The sequence below is a fragment of the Quercus robur genome, chromosome 2 (assembly GCF_932294415.1).
Source record: "Quercus robur chromosome 2, dhQueRobu3.1, whole genome shotgun sequence".
Taxonomy (NCBI): domain Eukaryota; kingdom Viridiplantae; phylum Streptophyta; class Magnoliopsida; order Fagales; family Fagaceae; genus Quercus; species Quercus robur.
This window is the reverse complement of record NC_065535.1, coordinates 52,775,629-52,795,478: the sequence shown is the minus strand read 5'-3', so window position 1 is coordinate 52,795,478 and position 19,850 is coordinate 52,775,629. Positions and strand designations below refer to the sequence as shown.

The 19,850-nt window shown below is 33.3% G+C and overlaps 1 protein-coding gene across 3 annotated transcripts in view; it reads right to left on the bottom strand.

The window, feature by feature from the left end:
- The window catches only part of LOC126713978 (proline dehydrogenase 2, mitochondrial-like), a 42,655-nt gene extending 23,671 nt beyond the window's left edge, over positions 1-18,984 (bottom strand). Inside the window, exons 1-5 of one of the 3 annotated variants that reach the window (XM_050413954.1) lie at positions 18,253-18,984; positions 16,166-16,811; positions 15,828-16,068; positions 15,680-15,729; positions 10,388-10,834 (exon numbers count right to left, since the gene is read on the bottom strand). In XM_050413954.1, the coding sequence (XP_050269911.1) occupies positions 15,690-15,729; positions 15,828-16,068; positions 16,166-16,811; positions 18,253-18,810 (1,485 nt within the window). In that variant the 5' untranslated portion in view covers positions 18,811-18,984 and the 3' untranslated portion in view covers positions 10,388-10,834; positions 15,680-15,689. Of the gene's footprint in view, positions 1-10,387; positions 10,835-12,023; positions 12,556-15,679; positions 15,730-15,827; positions 16,069-16,165; positions 16,812-18,252 lie in introns of those variants that run through there. The other 2 variants (XM_050413955.1, XM_050413956.1) reach the window with 2 other exon arrangements.
- Between the last annotated feature and the right edge of the window lie 866 nt (positions 18,985-19,850).

Genomic DNA, 19,850 nt, shown 5'->3' with positions numbered 1-19,850 from the left:
GTATCAGTATCATAAATATCATAAATAATTTGATGTAGTGAATGAATACTTGAGAAGAGGAAATTCAGATATAATATTACTCTCGTATTTCTTGATGAAATTGTTTTATAACTCTAACAATTCTTATACATGATAAAGTGATATCCTTAAAGGATTCAAAATGATGGTGTTGGTCAAACGTTGATTCTTTTAATGTTTTTTCCCCTTGAATAATCACGTCATTAATATGAATCAAACAAAAGCTAGCAAGGTCCATACCTTCTCATTCTTTTAGTAAGGGAATTTGCTTCACATAAAGCTACATATATGGCTACTAGCTAATAAGTTATGAGTTTGAAACAAAAACATAACGGTTCTTCTAAGACCACAACTTTTACCATAATTTGATAAAGTAGTCAACTATAAGCGATGTACAATTACTTTCATATGAATTCATCATTTTTTCTCCTCTAATCATAGTTGACCACTTTAAAGTTGTGTCCAAAAGCTTTCTAAAAACAAAATCCACCAAAAAATAAAATAAAAAATCAGCTAGAATTATCTTGGTTTCTTCCATGAACCTTTGAATAGACCAATTAACTTCCAACGTATTTCCCTTGATAGCTCCCATCACGTTCAAGGCATACCTCCCTCTAAAATAACATAGTTGAGGTTACTTTCTTGATGTTTATCTTTTTCTAATTAACATTAATGCATAAGATTAATTATTTATTTATTTCTATATTTTTTTAAGATATATTTTAAAACATCTTAGAGGCATTAATTTGGTGGTAATACACACATGTTTTTTCCAAACACATACCTGGTTTGAATCTTAGCGCTAACCTAAAGCATTACAATTTTATTGTTTTGAATTTGAAGTTTTATTTTTTTGTAGGGTCCATACATAGAAAATCCCACAAACCCAATCCCCCCCCCCCCCCCAAAAAAAAAAAAAAAAATCCTTAACTTATCTCCAGAACTTCTTTCCTTCGATGTTGGTGATAAAGGACACAGTTTCCCCTCTACATGTACCTTTCTCTTTGTTCGCAGTCTCTGCCATCTCTCACCTCTAAATCTCAGCAGGTCTCAAACTTTTCCTTCTTTTTTCCATCTAGCTTTTTATTATTTATGTTTGGTCCCTTTATTGCTAAATTGTTTTTAATTTTGTTTTGTTATTAGTTTCCTTTTGGCATCGCAAGGTTGCTAGGAACACAACCCAACAATTCTTCTATTATTCCTTTTGGTTCCTGGAAGGTGAGAGAATAAGTAATTGTATATACTTAATCTATGAAACTTCTATGAGTATCTATGTTGCGGTGTTGGTTAATGATTTTATTGACCCCCTCTTTGTTAAGTGTTTCATTATGTAATGCAAATTCATGAATTTTATTCCTAAATTATAAATAAGTAAATTTGTTCAATAGTAAAAATAGTGTTGGTTTATTTCTTATTTATTTATTTTTAGTGGGATGGGGGTGAAGATAAAGAATTTTAATTTATAATAGTCATATACCTACACATTGTATCTAAGTTATCATTTTTTATGGGCTTGTTATGAGTATCACCTTGAAGTACATTATTAGATTCATCATCATTAAACATGAACTTAAGTAAGAACCTTTGTTTCTTTTTAAATCCTTATGTAAAATTCATTGTCCATGATTTCTGAGTGAGAAAGATTCAAATTGCTTATTTATGATTTCTATAGTGTAAGTGAATTGCTTGAAGTTATACAAAACTTATACATAATCAATGACAGCAGATGGTTATGTAATAATATTTTTAATAATAATTATATGAAAGAAGCTAAATTTTTCTAAACTAGGGGTCTTCACAAATAACATCAAATTATTTTGACATTCTGTAGTAAAACATGTTGTTCTCTAGCAAACAGTTCATATTATTTGTAAACTTTTAGCAATTTAACAAACCACGACATTTTTAAGGGAAAATTTTATACTTGCAAGTTTTACAAAGGATGGGAAGATAACAGGGCCACTCAAATATACAGGTGATGTCCACACATCCATGTACCACAAATTCAGTAAAAAAAAAAAAAAAAACTCTTTTAACGTTAGACAAGAAACAGTATTATTGAATTAGAATGGTGAAATCAAACAATTGGATATTACTTAGAACCTCATAGATCTATTAGAATCATCAATCATAGTAGGATCCATTGTATAGTTACTTCATTGGAGAACATGTAGTACTGTTCAAGAATGCTTTTAAATTACGATTACATCCAAGAAACATATTAGAAAAACATTGATATTCATTAATTAGGCCACCATTTAACTCATATACACATTATATTCTTCTGATTCAGGAAATAATATTTTCTTTCGCACATCCAGCCTTTCTCACAATAAACTCTCTCACTTCTTCTCTTCTCTTTGTTTTTTTCTCTCTTCTCACACCCTCACTATCACTCCCTCTGGCCTCTTCTCTTCCCACAGATTTCTCTCTCTATCTGCCTCTCTTCTCTTTTTTCTCCCTATTTCTTCTCCCCTCTATAACACCATTCTTTAACAAGGTTTTTTTTTTTTTTTTTTTTTTTTTTTTTTTTTTTTTTTTTTTTTTTTTTTTTTTTTATCTCCTCACAGATCAGTCAACAGTTCTATAACAATTTTTAGTATTTATCAAACTATTTGTACTAGATTAGGTTGTCAATAAAACTATCTAGCCTATGTGGCATTTTGAACTATTAAAAATGAAACTTATGGGTATAATGATTATTTTGAATTATGAAAAGTATGGTTTATATATATATATATATATATATATATATTATGTACGTTACTGTTCCTATATGTTAGGACATATGTGTTACACATGTTAGGAACATATGTCACTATTTTATGTAATTGGCTAATCCTTTGACAAAATACACTTTACTTGTATTTCGGTAGATCTAGGATGTGTTTAATACTTCAAGAAATAAGGTTTCAAGTTTAAGTGTTAAAGCCATGCAAGTCTGTCCAAGATTCAAATGTGAAAAATGTTGTTCATTAAAGCTCGATAGCTTGCTCAACAACTAGCATCTATTAAGCCTTGAAGAGCTGTTCCAACCCATGGCTCAAAAGCAGCTTGACAGATAGGGTATTTGTCGAGGTTTATGAAACTTAGAATTTCTGGTCTGTTTTTCATCCAATATGTGATTGTATGTTTGGGCTTTCTTTTCTCACAACCCTAGACATATAAAAGAATTATTTTAAGGGTCATCAAAGGTGACATAAGTTGCACGAGTGTTGAGCAAAATTTTGTTCAAGCAAATTGTGACCAGAGATAGAATTTGCCCTAGTTTATCTTTCTTATGAAGAAGCTGCTGTGTTTATGCATCATAGGGTTTTATAACCAAGGAACTTCTCGATCTTCATCGAGTGATGAATTGAAGAACTTTTTAGTCAATAACCTTCTCTAGTTGGTGATTGAAGTCGCGTACTAGGATCCGTACAATTGGTTAGTCACGTACTGGAAGTCGTGCATTAAAATGAGAGATTGTCACTACAGAACAAGTCCAATTGGGTATTGGGGTAAGGGTTCAACTGTAAGTTGGTATAAAGTACTGGGATTCCTTTACTTGTAACCGCTTGTTTTAATAATAGTGGATTCTCGGGAGTGATGACCTTAAATTCACCCGGTGGGGTTTTGCCTCAGTGGTTTTTCCCATTCGTAAACAAATCACTGTGTCAATTTAATTTCCGCTACATACTTTAGTTATTGGTGATTTGTTTGTGCTACCACGCGCTTTGCATGTTAATTTGATTAATTAATAAATTTGGCTAATTAATCAACTAATTCCTCACAAGGGGTCAATACGTTTTTGCCCTATCACTATACATGAACAAGATGAGTATTTGAAATCATGAAAATTTGATAGCTAATTTTGATTGTATCCGTTGCCAAAATTTTAGTTTGAAAACCAATTCATTCTTGGCTTTTTTATTATTTATTTATATTGATTACATTAGGTGGGTTTACACAATACACATATTATACATGTTTTAAATTATACAAGAAATGTTATAAAAATTGTGAATACCAAACACCATAAAATGTTCTCAAGTCCATTTTCAAGACTATTACCAAACATCAGAAAATGAGATATTTTTCTAGAAAATGGACTTTAGAAAATGTAAAATTTTCTAAAAAACGTTAATGCTAAAACAAACAGAGCATTGATGAGAGTTTCAAGTTTCTTATCAAATATATATATTGTGTGTGTGTGTGTGTGTGTGTGTACAAAGCTAGCTATGCCACTTGACATAATGTGAATCAATTGATTCAATTCAAAATTGAATAGTCATTGAATTTTTGCTTCTATATATTACTAGTAAGTTATCTGTGCAACGCACGGATAATGTTGTAATGTTTTATGTAAGATTGTTTTGAAGAATGTTATATATATTATAGCATAATTGTTATAGAACTTTATTAGTAATAAATTCATCATAAAAAGCAACAATTATAAATTGTACACATATATTCATTATAATTATTCAATTGAAGAAATGAGAAAAGAAAATTTTGGAGGAATATTATAGAATTAAATTTGATATAGAATGTGTCTTTTTCTTTCTCCTTAATTCTAAAACAAAATACATATCCCAAACACCCACAGTTGATCACATCACTTACAAAACCCACAAATCTACAAAGTCTGACTTTAATATGAAAATCGTAATTGCCGTTGACACCCAATATAAAATGCAAAGTCTCCTTCCTTGGTTATAGCCAACTCGTACGAGTTAGGATTAGATGAAACAACAATGTTAGAACTAGGTAGGTGTCGTCGTAAGATTGAAGGTAAATGACATTGTTTTTGGTTTGTGTGTATCTGACATGGGATGGCATAAAGGGCTATGGGTAAGTATATATAAAGGGGTAGAAGTGCAAGAGATAAAAATGGTGAATTAAAATGCAAAGAGTTTTGTGTGTATGTGTGAGGGATGAAAAGTCTTGAAACGTTGAACTAAATAAAACAAAAGGTCAATATTTGAAAGCTCAAATTTGTACTAAAACACACGAGCTTGTTAAGACCCCATTTTTAAAATTATGGCTAGATTGCTTTTACCCTAACTTATCTAAGTACAGAACAAGAGTAAAAGAAGCGCAATCACCGAAACTACTCTTGTGCACAAATATGAACAATAAGCAATAAATATAAGGCACAAGAGTAAGGGAAGAGGGATGAAACACAAGATGACACCAAGACATGTTATCAAAGAAGAAACTGAAGAACTCGGCGAAAAACCTCTCCGCGACCCTCCAAGTTGAAATCGATCCACTAGTGAATAAGTTGGAGTACATGAATAATAAAAGACACTCCAAGCCTAGTCTACCCAATGTACTTGAGCCCTCCAAGTTCTTGCTTCCAACGGATTTCTCGGAGTCTTGTCTTCACTAATTTTTCGGATCTCGCATTACGCCCGATTGCATCTACCAAGCCTCACCGGCTTCTCTTGGCAAATCCCCAAAACTTTCCAAGCTCCAAAACACTCTCTACACTCTGAATAGGTGTGGGTTGTGTTTGGATACAAATCTCCTCTCAAGGTATGATAATAGAATAGAGAAGGAGAAGAGGCTACAATAATTTCTCTCTAAAGGATGAGTAGCTCTCTCTCTAAAAGGTGGGTGTATTATGTTGTAGAAACCTATTTAGGGTTTTCTCTCTCTGAATATAGCATTCTTTTCTTTTGTGGGTAATGAAGGTATATATAGTATATATGAAGGGTAAGAAAATCACACTTAAAATCCTTCAAGCAGAGAGTTTCGCGAGTACTTCGCGAGATGGCATATCTTGCGAAGTGCTCATGAAATGTAGCCCGACACTTGACACTTCAACTTCCAGCATGTACTTCTCACGTGGCCTTTCCACGAGAACCTTTACTCAGGAACTTCTTGCGAGCTAGTCGCGAAACTGCACTGATCTTCATTTCATGCTTGATTCTTCACCAACTTAATACTAAACCCAATACAATAGAATCCCACAAAATAAAAGGAAATAATTTAATGCAATTACAACACTTTTTGTCACTGAATAAAGCCAACATAAAACATAGTTGTAAACCACAACTTTACAACATTTTATTTGTCTTATCTCTGATGTGACACTTGAGAATATTTCAATTTTCTTTGCACAAAAATGCGCCACTTGATAGAACCTCATGCTTTCTCACATTAGGTCTCTGCTTTTACATAATATTGATGATTGGATATCAGATTAGATGCAGCTTATAGTTAATGTTATCATCTTGGCCTTCAAACTTACTACCAATAATTGGGCAGATTTTATTTTATTTTTTTAAGTCCATGAACTTCTTTTGTAGCCTGAATTCACTGTTCTTTTATGCATGAAGATAGCAAATAATGATCAAAAGCAAGCTTGCAATTCTTCTGGCACTATTTCATCAAAAGTAACTTTTCCTAGAAGTAGAAGTGATAGTTCTCAACGAAAAGATTCTGGGAAACCACATTGGAGATGATGGTGCTACCAAATATGTGGCCATACTTTTATTCATAAGAGCACTGTAGATAAATTTAAAAAGAATAGGCGATTGTTAATTGTAAGGGCAGAATTTGGATTGGACCTAGTGTAGGATTGGGTTTAAGCCCAATTAGCCCAAACAATGAATTTATAGAGCGTGGGTGAAAGAACTAGTTCTACTCCAAAAGATAGACAATAAAAATTGCTGAATTAAGATTGTTGAACACAAGTAAAATAAGAAAATCTGTCATCGACACGGCCTGAGGAGCTTATGTTATAATATCTTGTTAAAGAACACAGTTACAAGGGTTCGCAATATTTTTTATCAGGATTTCTTGATTTTTTTCTGATCCCTCTCTTTAGGCTACCTTCCCATGCTATATACTACAATCTTGGTATCATCCCTACCATACACGTATAAGTTGGATTCTAGGAACTCCTTCTTGTCCCATCCAACAGCTCCCAGAATCATCAACTAGTAGCTGTAAGGCTGCTTGATCACTATTCAGGTATCACCTCCACATTAATGCAGCCAGAGAGTTGGTTGAGAGGCATTTAATGTGGAGGTAGCAGCTTTTGAAGATATTTGTTGCCACCCTTTGCTCATCCCTTATCCAATGCCCAACTCTTAGTTGTGATGCAACCTTGAAGGATGCCTAGGATGATAAGACATTCTTACCGATCTCGGATCCCCGTTTCCGAGATGAATTATCTCCTCGGACATATTTTGGACTATCACATACAATCTTTATTTCTTCTTCTTATACCGTTCCCATTATAACCTTATTTAACCATCCTCGGATTGGTTGATATCCTCGGATTGGGCCATAGGCCCAATTCATACAGTTTTAATATTACCTTCTAGACAGTTGGCCCCCACAATAGCCCCTCAAAATCTTGCTTTTCGGCTCCTCGGAAGGAAAGGAGGATTTTGATGTCCCCAACCCATCTCGTTTATGGTTATGCCCTCCTGAGCTCTCAAATGACTTTTTACCTGCTCAAGGCACGCTCCTGACACTTCGGCGTCCAAAGCGTGCTATCATTAAATTTTGGCGGCTCCTTTGTCCCCCACATTCAACAACAGGATGTAAATCCAACGATAGAGGATTTTCCTAGGTTTACGAGCGGGAATTTTCCCGCTTGTAACTTTTGCGCCACTATAAATAGCTTTTCAAATCAATTCATTTCCCTACTTTCAACAATCACACAGTCCTAGAGCTTATATACTGAACCTGTCATTCTCTCTCACTTCCCTATGCGTCTACAAATACTGAAAATTTGTCCGAGGACTTTCTTTTCAAACCTGTAAGTTTCCTTGAACCCTCTTAGTTTTCGTTTCAAAACTTGTTAATTTTTCCTCAAAACTTCTTAGGAAAATGGGTAAGTTCAAACGTTTAGTTGAGTCCATGGATGGATGTTTCATGCATGAACACTATGCTCGTTGACATTTTAAATGTTGACAATAATGTGTTGTTCTTTATTGGTTTAGGAAAAGGCGGGCAACTTGGCGGACAAGGCAAGCAATGCTACTCAATCTGCCAAGGAATCATGCCAAGAGGTTCAACAAAGTTTTTACTAAGTTAGAAAATTACATATAAACATAACAAAATACTTCGATCTCAAGCAATACTGCCCTACATCATTGTTAATTGCTTACATATGGAGTTCTATATATTGCAGGCTGGCCAGCAGATGAAGGATAAGGCACAAGGGGCTTGTGATGCTGTTAAGGATAAAGTTGGAGCAAACAAATGAAAATCATATTGGACCTCATCCATCTAGCAAGCCCTCCCAAATAAATTTTGTGCTTATTAAATTTTAATTTATGAATTTTGATTTCTTCTACTTTGTACTCTATTTTGATCTTGCTCTCATTGAGTTGGTTGAATTTGTCATTTGAATTAACAAGGGAACTCCTTTATTGAGTTTTTATCCATGCATTCGTATTAGATCATGCACAAGGTTTCATTATATCTATATTTACAATTCAAAATATAATACTTCTCTATTGCAATCGAAAATAGACTTGTTAAACAATGCAATCCAATTAAAGCAGATCATTCAATACAGATGAGCAAAAAGTCTACTGGTTTTATGTAGCCGTAGGCATTTCGTGTCCAATTATTGTTAGGCAGATTCTAAAGTACAATTAATTTTGACTATATATAAAAAAAAAAAAAAAAAAAAAAAAAAATGTAAAATAATTTCAATGCTTCAACATTTTTTATAATTTTGGTTCAACATTACAATTCTTCCATTAAACTTGGCATGTAATCAGAGACTCGTGAATCCGAGTGCTTAACTACATTTTTGGAGCTTCCCACCATTCTTTTGAATGTTAAAAAATACAATCCACACTCTACACATATTTTGGCTTTTTCTTAATAAAATTTGTGAAGAAGAGACCAAAACATTATATCTCTACGAAAGTGAGTTATAATGCTTCTAGAATTCTGGCCTTCAGCAGCCAACTTTACTAAGATGGTTCACCACATTAGATATATCTACAGCCTATATATCAACATAATAACAGGACGAGTTCAATAGGAACCCTATGCATTATTTAAACAACTCAATAAGACTGCAACAACACAAACCCAAGCCTTCTTCAGATAAACCTCCTACTTTGTACATAATTTTCCGTTAACGTAGATTCCCACAAACCCAAAGAAGAGGAAAACATATTGAAATTCATCAAGCATTTTAAATTATAGCGTTAGAACTTGAGCCACCTTTCTTATGATATTATCTATCGCCTATTCTTTTTAAATCTATCTGCACTGCTCTTATGAATAAAAGTATGGCCTTATGTTTGGTAGCTCCATCATCTCCAATTTGGTTTTCCAGAATCTTTTTGTTGAGAACTATCACTTCTAGGAAAATTTACTTTTGATGAAATAGTGCCAGAAGAAGTGCAAACTTGCTTTTGATCATTATTTGCTATCTTCATGCATAAAAGAACAATGAAATCAGGCTACAAAAGAAGTTCATGGAATTAAAAAAAATAAAAAATAAAATCTGCCCAATTATTGGTAGTAAGTTTTTAAGGCCGAGATGATAGCATTTAATTACAAGCTGCATCTAATCTGATATCCAGTCATCAATATTATATAAAAACAGAGACCTCATATGAGAAAGCAGGAGGTTCTGTCAAGTGGCGCATTTTTGTGCAATGAGAATTAAAATATTCTCAAGTGCCACATCAGAGATAAGACAAATTAAATATTAACTTTTTGTTTCATTTAGTTCAATGATTCAAGATTTTTCATCCCTCACAAATACACACAAAACTCTTTACATTTTAATTCACCATTTTTACCTCTTGTTCTTCTACCCCTTTATATATACTTACCCATAGCCTTTTATGTCATCCCATGTCAGATACATACAGACAAAAAACGATGTCATTTACTTTCAATCTTTCGACGACACCTACCTAACTCTAACATTATTATTTCATCTAATCCTAACCCATATGAGTTGGCTATAACCAAGGAAGGAGGCCTTGCATTTTATATGGGGGAGAAAAAAACACATTTTATATCAAATTTAATTCTATAATATTCCTCCAAAAAAATTTTTTTTTTTCCTCATTCCTTCAATTGAATAATTATAATAAATATATGTGTACAATTTATAATTATTACTTTTTATGATGAATTTATTACTAATAAAGTTCTATAACAATTATGTTATAATACATATACAACATTCTCCAAAACAATCTGACATAAAACATTACAACATTATCCGTGCATCGCACGGGTAACTTACTAGCTAGTAATATATAAAAACAAAAGTTCAAAGACTGTTCAATTTTGAATTGTATCAATTGATTCACATTATGTCAAGTGGCATAGCTAGCTTTGTGTGTACACACACACACACACACACGCGCACACATATATATATATATTGATAGGAAACTTTAAACTTTCTATAAATAGAAAACAACATTACATCATGATGAAGAGCTTGTATCACGAAACAAGGATTCTCTTCTATTCAAACAGAAAAATCAACAATACTAACACTGGTTTGTTCCCCTACCTACGTACATGCAAAAACAACACATTTCTAACAACATGACATGAAGCTTGAATCCCATAAATAATAGACATTACCGAAGATGGAGGTGGAGAAGGACCAGCAAGGGCACAAAAAACATTAAGAGAGTCACCTTCCAATGTAAACTCTTGTAACCCCACATCCTTGGCAAACTGTAGACCAATCTCAAAAACTTTTGCCTCCACCTCCAAAGGACTCAAAGGAGCTCTAATTTTCTTGCTCAAAGCTGCCACAACCAGACCATTAGCATCCCGAATAATGGCCCCCACCCCCGATTCTTTATGAGCCTCAATCCTACAACAAAACAACTTCTATTGGGGAAAACTGAAACATAATATAGGAAATGAATTGCCACTCTTAACATATAGAGTGTTGTATGTATAATATTTATATACGGAGAGTACAAGATAAGATTTGGAACTAATAGAGTACAAAAGTTGAAAGAAAAAAAAAGTTAACAAATGCATTAAGGATACTGGTTTAGGAACTATTTGTATAAACTTTTTATGAGAAAAGAAAAAGTAAATAATTTTTTTGACAATTTTTTATATTTTTCGTGAAAGTTGTATTAAAACTTTCTTAAAATTGTCTATTAAAAAATGTCCTAAGAGCACCTGTTAATTGGACCCAAGTTCAAAGGGTATTACTAAAAGGTTAAATACAATAGATAAGGTTAGGCTAATAAAAAAAAGGCGTGAAATTTTAATAATAATAATTATTAAAAAAAAAACCTTTATCTTTACAAAATTGATGAATAGATAGGAAGGATTTTGTAATGTATGGAACATGGAGTCCATACATTGAAAAGATAAAAATAAAAAGAAGGGGTTTTGATGTGGAACTAATGTGAGAAATGAGGAGGGCTTTACCATTGCCAATACAAAAATGATCAGGATCACAATATTTGTCAGGAATGGCTAAATTGGCAAGATCAAGAATGATAGAATGAGTGGCACCAATATCAAAGAACCAGTTAAAGAATTGACAAGGAGCGGCATGGAAGGCAAGATGAGCAGCGAGGACATTTTGATTTTGTATAGTGATGAATCTGATGATATAGCAATTTGTTTCCATATGATTAAAACCATTGCAAATTTGATTAGTAGCGAGGACAAGAGTCATTGTGTGAGCCTGTGAGGCCCATGTATCAGAAGGCCACCGTAACAAAAATCGCCATTATGGCCACAACCACAATTGCTAGAGGTGCGACGCCATTGTGGCCACAACCACAATTGCTAGAGGTGCGACCTTGACCCAGAGCCGGCTCAAGGCATTGTGGGTCTAAGGCTGTGTTTGGTTCGTGTAAAAGCATTTTCGGAAAATATTCCATTTTCCGGAAATGCTATTTTTCGGAAAGGAAAATGTTTTCATGTGTTTGGTTGCATTTCAAAAAAAATTTCGAAAAATATTTTCTGGTGTTTGGTTGTGTTCTTGAAAATACCATAGAAAACACATTTTCTACTTGTTGCTCACATTTTCTCAGTTGCCAAACAAATATATAATCCCATTTCTCAATTGATAAACATCGAAACAAAACCCAACCAAAAAAAATTCATCAAATCCGGTCAAATTCATCAAAACCCAACCATTTCTCAATTGCGATTCGAAGTCGAAGTCAAACGGCGAAGTCAAAGGGCTCTGGGTTCGCCAGCGAAGTCGAAGGTTTCGATCTGGGTGCGATTTGAAGTCGAAGTCAAATGGCGAAGTCGAAGGGTACGAAGTCGAAGGGCTCTGGGTTCGCCGGCGAAGTCGAATGGCGAAGTGGGCTCTGGGTTGCGATCTGGGCTCTGGGTTCGATCCTTCTCTGGGTTCGCCGACGAAGTTGAACAGCGAAGTGGGCTCTGGGTTGCGATATGGGCTCTGGGTTCGATCTCTCTCTAAGTTCGCCGGCGAAGTGGGCCCTGGGTTCGATCTCTCTCTGGGTGCGATCTCTCTAGCCAGAGCTTGGCTGGCCGGAGGGGTATGCTCTATCCCTCTCTCTTCTTCCTCGATCTCCCTCTCACTCAGTTCTCTCTCTGTTTTCCGGAAAATGGTATTTGAAGGTAAAATAAAAACGGAAATCAATTTACACCCCTAACACAGGTCAACTGAAAACCATTTCCGGAAAATGCATTTTCCATGCGCAACCAAACACCCGTAAATACGAAAAAGCATTTCCGGAAGTGATTTTCAGCCAAAACAAACACAGCCTAAGGTGACTAATTTAAATAGGCATATTTTTATATTTGGAATATTAATATAATATTTATTTAAGTATTTTTTTTTCCATTTAAAATCTATTTTTTTAGATGCAAAATTACAAATTAAAACGAATCCATCATATTACTCAATGAATATCTATTGAGTGAAGCAACCAAACAATAAAAAATTATGAAAAATTTTAATAAAATTATATATTTAATATCTCTAAATAAAATTTGAGTATAAATTTATTTACTAATGAGATTAATGAGTTTTATACTTTAAAACTGAGAAAAATAAACAGTCATTGCCATATCCAATGAAAAGATTTTTCTTTTTATGGTTTTTCTTTGATAAAAAATTACTTTTTAGTTATTGGTGAATGTTTGGGGCTTAATTAGTACTCTCATTGGGGCCTTACACGGTTGCCTACTTGCCTCTTGCATTGAACTAGCACTGGGACTTGACCCCTATTTGAAGAAGTTCCACTTCCACATTGAGCAACATTTGCCCAAGGTGAGTTCTATGAACATGCATCAAAGTGCAGGAACTTGTGGATGAGAAGAAGGCTATGTAACTCAATAAAGGAAATAGGGTTGGGTTGAGACGAGTAGCTAAGGTGGTAACTAAAAATCACAAAATCCAGATTTGAGGCATTTGAAAACACAGATGTTAAAGTCTTGAATTGAGACTTAAGAGGAGCCTTCCAGCCACAATGAGTTTATCAGAAAGTGTTTTGGCCTTGTGTGGAAATTAGGTGACAGAGAGATCTCCCTCTTTAAGACTTTGGAGTTGCAAGTGAAATTAGAAAAATTGAGTATTTTAAGTAAAGATTTTTTAAAAGGAATTGAGACCAACAAGAGGTAGAATCTCATCAGATAGGGAAGAGATTAAGATACTTAAAAGGAGTTGATCCTAACAAGCCCAAGAGAGGAAGGCAGGATTTGGGGCGAAGTGTTATGCACACAAAACGTAGATGGAGATTGGAGGGCACAGGTTAGATCCATCAACAAAGTTGAGAAGGTCTTGATCTATAAGGTATGGGATGAGTTAGTTTTCTAGTAAAGATCATTTTTGTTGGTAAGTTTGATGGATGAAATATTATGAGCATTTAGATTAAGAAGGAAAAACAAGAGGGATAGGGAATAGGTTTGGTTCGGTTCGATGCAGAATGTTAATGTAGTAATGCTAGATCCCATTCTAGCTAGATGCAAATCCTTTAATCTGTAAGGTTTTCCTCAAATCCACGTACGAGAAATAACTTTGGAATTCACTAGATTTAAAGAAAACCTCAAATTTTATTGATAGTAAATTGTTATTTTCATTTTACAAGTTGCAAACCTATTTTAAGTTTCCAAAAAACTTTATTTTACAACTAAAAAATATTCCAAAACGAATACTTTTTTTTGAGAAGGTCCTAAATTAATCCTAATTGATACAATACCATAGTAGGCCTCTAATTTGATTAGAAAAGACTTAAAAACACCTAAAATCAAGAAAATAAATGATCAAATCCCAAAATTCTGAAAATTAAATAAAAATTTAAATGATAAAAGAATCCCTTTTTATCCTATACCAAACCCTCCCACTTGAATGAACCTTGAATTTTCGTCTAAAAATTGAAAGCTTCTTCTCCAAATAAAAAATAAAAAAAATACCTTTAACATATACTTCAATAACTTGATCTAATTTTAAAACTTTTATTCTTGAGATAGTATAACATAGTTTTTTCCCCTCATTGACTATCAATTAACAAAGGATTGTATAACATAGTTTTTTCCCCTCATTGACTATCAATTAACAAAGGATTGAAAACAAAATAAAAAATTTATACTCATAGAAAATCAATTGTTTGTATTGGAGTGGTCTTCAACAAATTAAATGGATCATGAAAGTTGTGGATTATAAACTGACTATTATATTTGACTTCAATTGGATCTTCCACAATAATTTTTATTTCAAGATTTTTGTCAACTTGTCGCGACACTTGATTTTTTTAACTTCTTCAAAATTTTCTTCATAACTTTGCTTTATATTGTTGATTTGTATATGACAATATTGTATCGTAAAGAGATTTTAATTTTCTCTTATGGTGTTTGGTTGGGGTAGAAAATTAAAGGAACAAAAAACTCTCTTATTTGGTTTAGAAGAAAAATAAGAGAATAGAAAATGTAGATCGTATAAAGTTTAGAAATTAAAAAATAAAAAAACAAAAATAAAATAAAAAAAGTTAGTAATAAACGTAACAGACGTGAAAAGGGTGAGGAAAAAAAAGAAAAAAAAGGCTGCAACGGTTAATAAGGGGGAGGGCGATTAAAATTAATAACACTACCACTCCCGCGATAATGGATGGAGAGTGAGTTATAAAATTAAAATCCATAGAAATACAGAGTTTCTTTAATCATCCAACAGGAGACTTTACTTTTATGGAAAGGTAATTGATGGCAACACAATTTGCATTTGCTGATTTATTTCTACTATAGTTTAGGAAAAAATTGAAATAAACTTTTGAGAGAAAAAACCTACAATTAAATAGAATTAACTCTTTCTCAAAAAAAAAAAAAAAAAAAAAAAATAGAATTAACTTGTTTCTGAAAGTCCCAAAAAAAAAAAACTTATTTCTGAAAGTAACAGATTCATTTTGCTTTGGTCAAACATATAAAAATATTTGTCATTGCTGATAGAAAACAAAAGGATTCTTGTTTGCTATCAACCTTTTTTTAATGTGTTCTTGTTTGCTTAAGATGCTTTGCTTTATCACAAGACACAAGTATATAAGGTTTATATATTTGCATTTGTGGATTGCTATTCAGATAGAACAGGGATTTCCTACAGTGCGAACTTCATTAATGTAAAAAATATGTAAATCTCAACGATAATTTTTTTTTTTTTTTTTTTTTTTTTTTTGCATTTCTACATTATCGATGCCTAGTTGAGCATGGTGTTGTTCAAAGCTACCTTGTACGCCTTAAAAAATAGCCGCTTTTAGTCTCCTTTTCAATTCATTCCTGCAGGCAAAGAAAAATCAACCCCACATTAACACCCACAATCATATCCAACTTTTGTGTTATGAAATTTTTAGATTACTTTCAAAACTAAAATCTACCTCATGAGTTGCCTGTCAAGGGTTGAAGTAGATAAAAGCCCTCTATTCTCTTCAGCCCTCCTTAAAAGGTATGACATTACTATCTCCACAGGGCCAAATGGCATATATTTACTAACTTGGAATCCTGCATTTCTCAAACCAAAAGAAAGTGCATCTGACATTCCATATAATTGTGCGAATTCTAGCTTTTGGTTAACCTTTCCAATTCCTAAATCATGCGCTTGTCCCACTGCTATTCTCCCTATTTGTCATCAACATCTTGAGTTAGATACAATGTTCAAAATCCATAATACATTATAGCATACATTCATGAAAATTAAAAGTTTCATATTCTTTACCTGATTCAGTATTATGAGTTGCAAGAACAAGTGCACCAGGACCATTGGCAATCTTATTAAGCATGAAAGAGGCACAATCGTTGTAGCATGTGTGCGTTTCTTGTATGCTATTGTGAATAGGAGATTCAAAGCCTAAGGAAGATGCTAATTTTCTTTCACTTGACATATAAGCTCCTCTCACCAATTTAATCCCCACTGGGACTCCCATTTCATCTGCAGCCTGGTATGCTCGCAACAATCTTTCTTTTGCATCTTTCAGGTAAGCTTGAATTGTCCCATACACCAGTATGTTATCATCTTTGTTGTACATAATTGCAGAAGAGTATGTCAAGTAATCAATGGCGGGTTGAACTGATGTATGCTCTGCATCAATCGTTAAAGGGACATTGGATACTAGACAATTTTGGCATATTTTTAGTAGTCTTTGGTGCCCTAGTTGTAGGTCATGTTCTTCTTCTAATGTTAAAGGTTCTGGCTCTTTCAGGGTGTGATATGTAGGGCTTATATCAGACAAAATCGGGAGGGTATCCATCTTCCATGCCAGATTGAAAGAGGGATTTTTGTGTTGCCATCTCAACAAGTCACTAACCCTTTCAAGAAGTTTCAAGGGACAAATAGCTGATATCTTTACAATGACAAAACTCACCTATTGAAAGGAAAAAATAACTATCAATTATTCATGTCATTATTAAAGTAAAAAGCATGTTTCACCCGAAAGCAACAAAGAAAGTAATGAAACAAATAGCAGATAGCTTTACAATGACAAAATTCACCTATTGAAAGGAAAAAATGACTATCAATTATTCATGTTATTATGAAAGTTAAAATGCAAAGTAATGAAAGTGCACAAATCTAACCAGCCTTTCTATAGCATCCAATTACATTTATTCTAAGTCATTTATCACAAAAATTCATCCTCCCCCATAATTATAGGACACTTTATAGTTGTATACAAAATAGGTGGCACTCACTGATAAACCAGAACAAAGATAAGTTTTTCTTAGACATAGAAGTAAGTGGCGTCACTATCTTCCTTTAAAAAAAAAAGAGTCAAAGCTAGAGATTTTGTTTCAGGGAACCAAGCTAAATATATTAGTAAGTAAATAACACACACACACATATATATATATATATATATTCAAAAGCTTCTAATTAAAATTAATAAGTTATATATGTGATTAAAAGAAAAAGATTGAATATTGATATGAAACAAAATAAGACATTACTAAAGTGAGGTCCCACATAAACGCCTGACATATATGTCAAAATCCCATATCTCCTATTATAAACTGAAACATAGAAAGGGTAATGCCAAGCTATTTGGATCTATATACTGATGCGTTCCATGTGTTATGTCTAGATTGCATCTCTAACATATTAGGTTTACGAACTAAATTGTCTTAATTAACCTACCCAAATTATGAATTTCAAACAAATTAGGAAGAACGAGAAAAAAAAAATGTAAGCACTTTGATATTTCAATCTCAACAATCTTTTCTTCAGGTTTCTTTTTCTTTTTCAAAAGATTAATTTTAGAATGGAAAATTATTAGTTTAAATGTACACTTATTGCAAATATTTATAATGTTGTACACATTTGTTTTAGAGGTGTTTTTCACTAAAATTTTCAGGAATACAATTTTATTTTACACAAAACTAAATAAAGGAAGTCAAGAAATAATTTTTCAAACTCATTTTAAGGTAGATGAGCTAATATTTTAGCCAGAAAAAGTTAATATCAAAACAAATTAAGCGTTTTTCTATAATATGAATCTTACATGGTAAACTAATAATTTGTACTAAAATAAAGCAAAATAAATTAAAAGAAGTTTAATTTGTAATGCAAAGTAAACCAAAAAAAAAAAAAAAAAATTAAAGAGAGAAAGAGTAAGTCTACTGTCACAACCATTTCTATTACTTTGGTCCCAACTTGCCAACGTGGTGATTTGTAAACAGTGGAAAAAAAATAGTGAGTTAACGTAAGTCTACAATTCCACCAATCACGCTGGACAAATGGTGACAAAGTTGTAAAAAAGAGTGCGGTAGTACACTTGTTCGTGAAAAGTAAAGTAATGGTAATTAGCTTACAGAAGATGGTGGAAGAGACTTGGCTATCTCAACGGTTCGAAGGAAGGCCTCCAAGTTCCGATCACAGGATTGATTGTCACCGGCATATTCCACAGCGTAATCAAGCATGGCTCTAAGCCCAGCACCACCATTATGTAACCGCCGCACCGTGTCTCCGGTGGCCAAAGCATCCTCTCCAGCACAAAAATGCTCGTAAAACGTGTGCTTCACAAAACCCAACACGATTTCTTTGAAAACCTCAATGTCCATGAGTTTAGAATTCATGACCCACATCCCAAAATCCACCATGGGCCCCATGGCTGCCATTTGGAGGTTGGCTGAGGCTCGTAGGAGCTTGGTGGTTGTTACGGATGAGAATAGCTTCTCAACGTCGTGGAGATTGAGGGATGCCGTGTTTGTGGGTCGGTGGAGATCAATGGGTGGTTGTTTTTCTGTGGTGAGGTTGATGGATATCGAAGAAGAAGGGGACGAAGTGTTGAGAGGCCTAGTAGAGAAGAACTTGCCATTGCAGAGGCTTTTGAGGAGCTTCTTACTCGGAGAGACAACACGGGCTGCCATCGTTATCAAACAACACTACTGGTTTGGTGGAAGAATCTCACACTTCTCTCTCTCTCTCTCTCCTCTTTTTTCTGACCAAAAAATTGGAGAACCTTTTTCTGAAATTAAAAAAATAAAATTGTAGAACTAATCTCTAAAGCTTCGGTGGAGGAAGGAATCTTTATGTGTATGAACTGTAAAGTGTGTGTGTATATATATATATATATAAAATAAAGTATCAAAAGGTTGAAATTTGTGACACGTTTGTTAGAACCGACCTGGTCCTAGGCTGAAAGGTGGATCCAGCGTGACATTACGTGGCTCCACGGAATCTTGAATCTTCATGCTAATCTAATCCTTCTTCTTCTGCATCCGTGTCTTTTTACCTTTTTAAGGAAGAGGAATCTTAGGTGTGAACATGGACGGAGCCATTCGTTGACTAGGGGCAGTAGCCCCCTAATTTTTTTAAAAATAATATAATTATATAATTATATATTTAGGTACTAATTTTAGCAATTTTGTTCAAATAAATTATATTTTGTCCCCCTTATTAATCATAAAAAGAGAAATGCTGCAATTGCAAAAATTTTTACAATATTTTTACAGATTATTGAAGTTGAAAATTTTTACTAGTTTGCATCTAGATCTACCACTTACATCACTTTTTTACTTACTAATAACCACTAATCACAACAAAAATTTGTAGATCTAGAATTTTCCTCCTTTTAAAGTCCATGAAAAAATTTATAGATCTAAAATCTAAAAAAAAATATACAAGCCCAAAATATTAGCCCAACAACAAAAATTACTAATAGGCAATAGCAAAGCTTTAAAAAAAAATTTGAGACTAATCAACCGATTTTACCAAAAACAAACAACTTAGTTCTTTAAAAAACTTTAAACAAAATAATTTTGTCATTACCAACAAAAGACACACTCTACACACACATAAAAATAAAAATAATAATAATAATAATAAAAGAAAACCTTTGCTGACTAAGCAATAGAGCCAAAAGCCGAAGTCATTGCATATAGCTAACAATAAAATTGCCCTTCCTAAC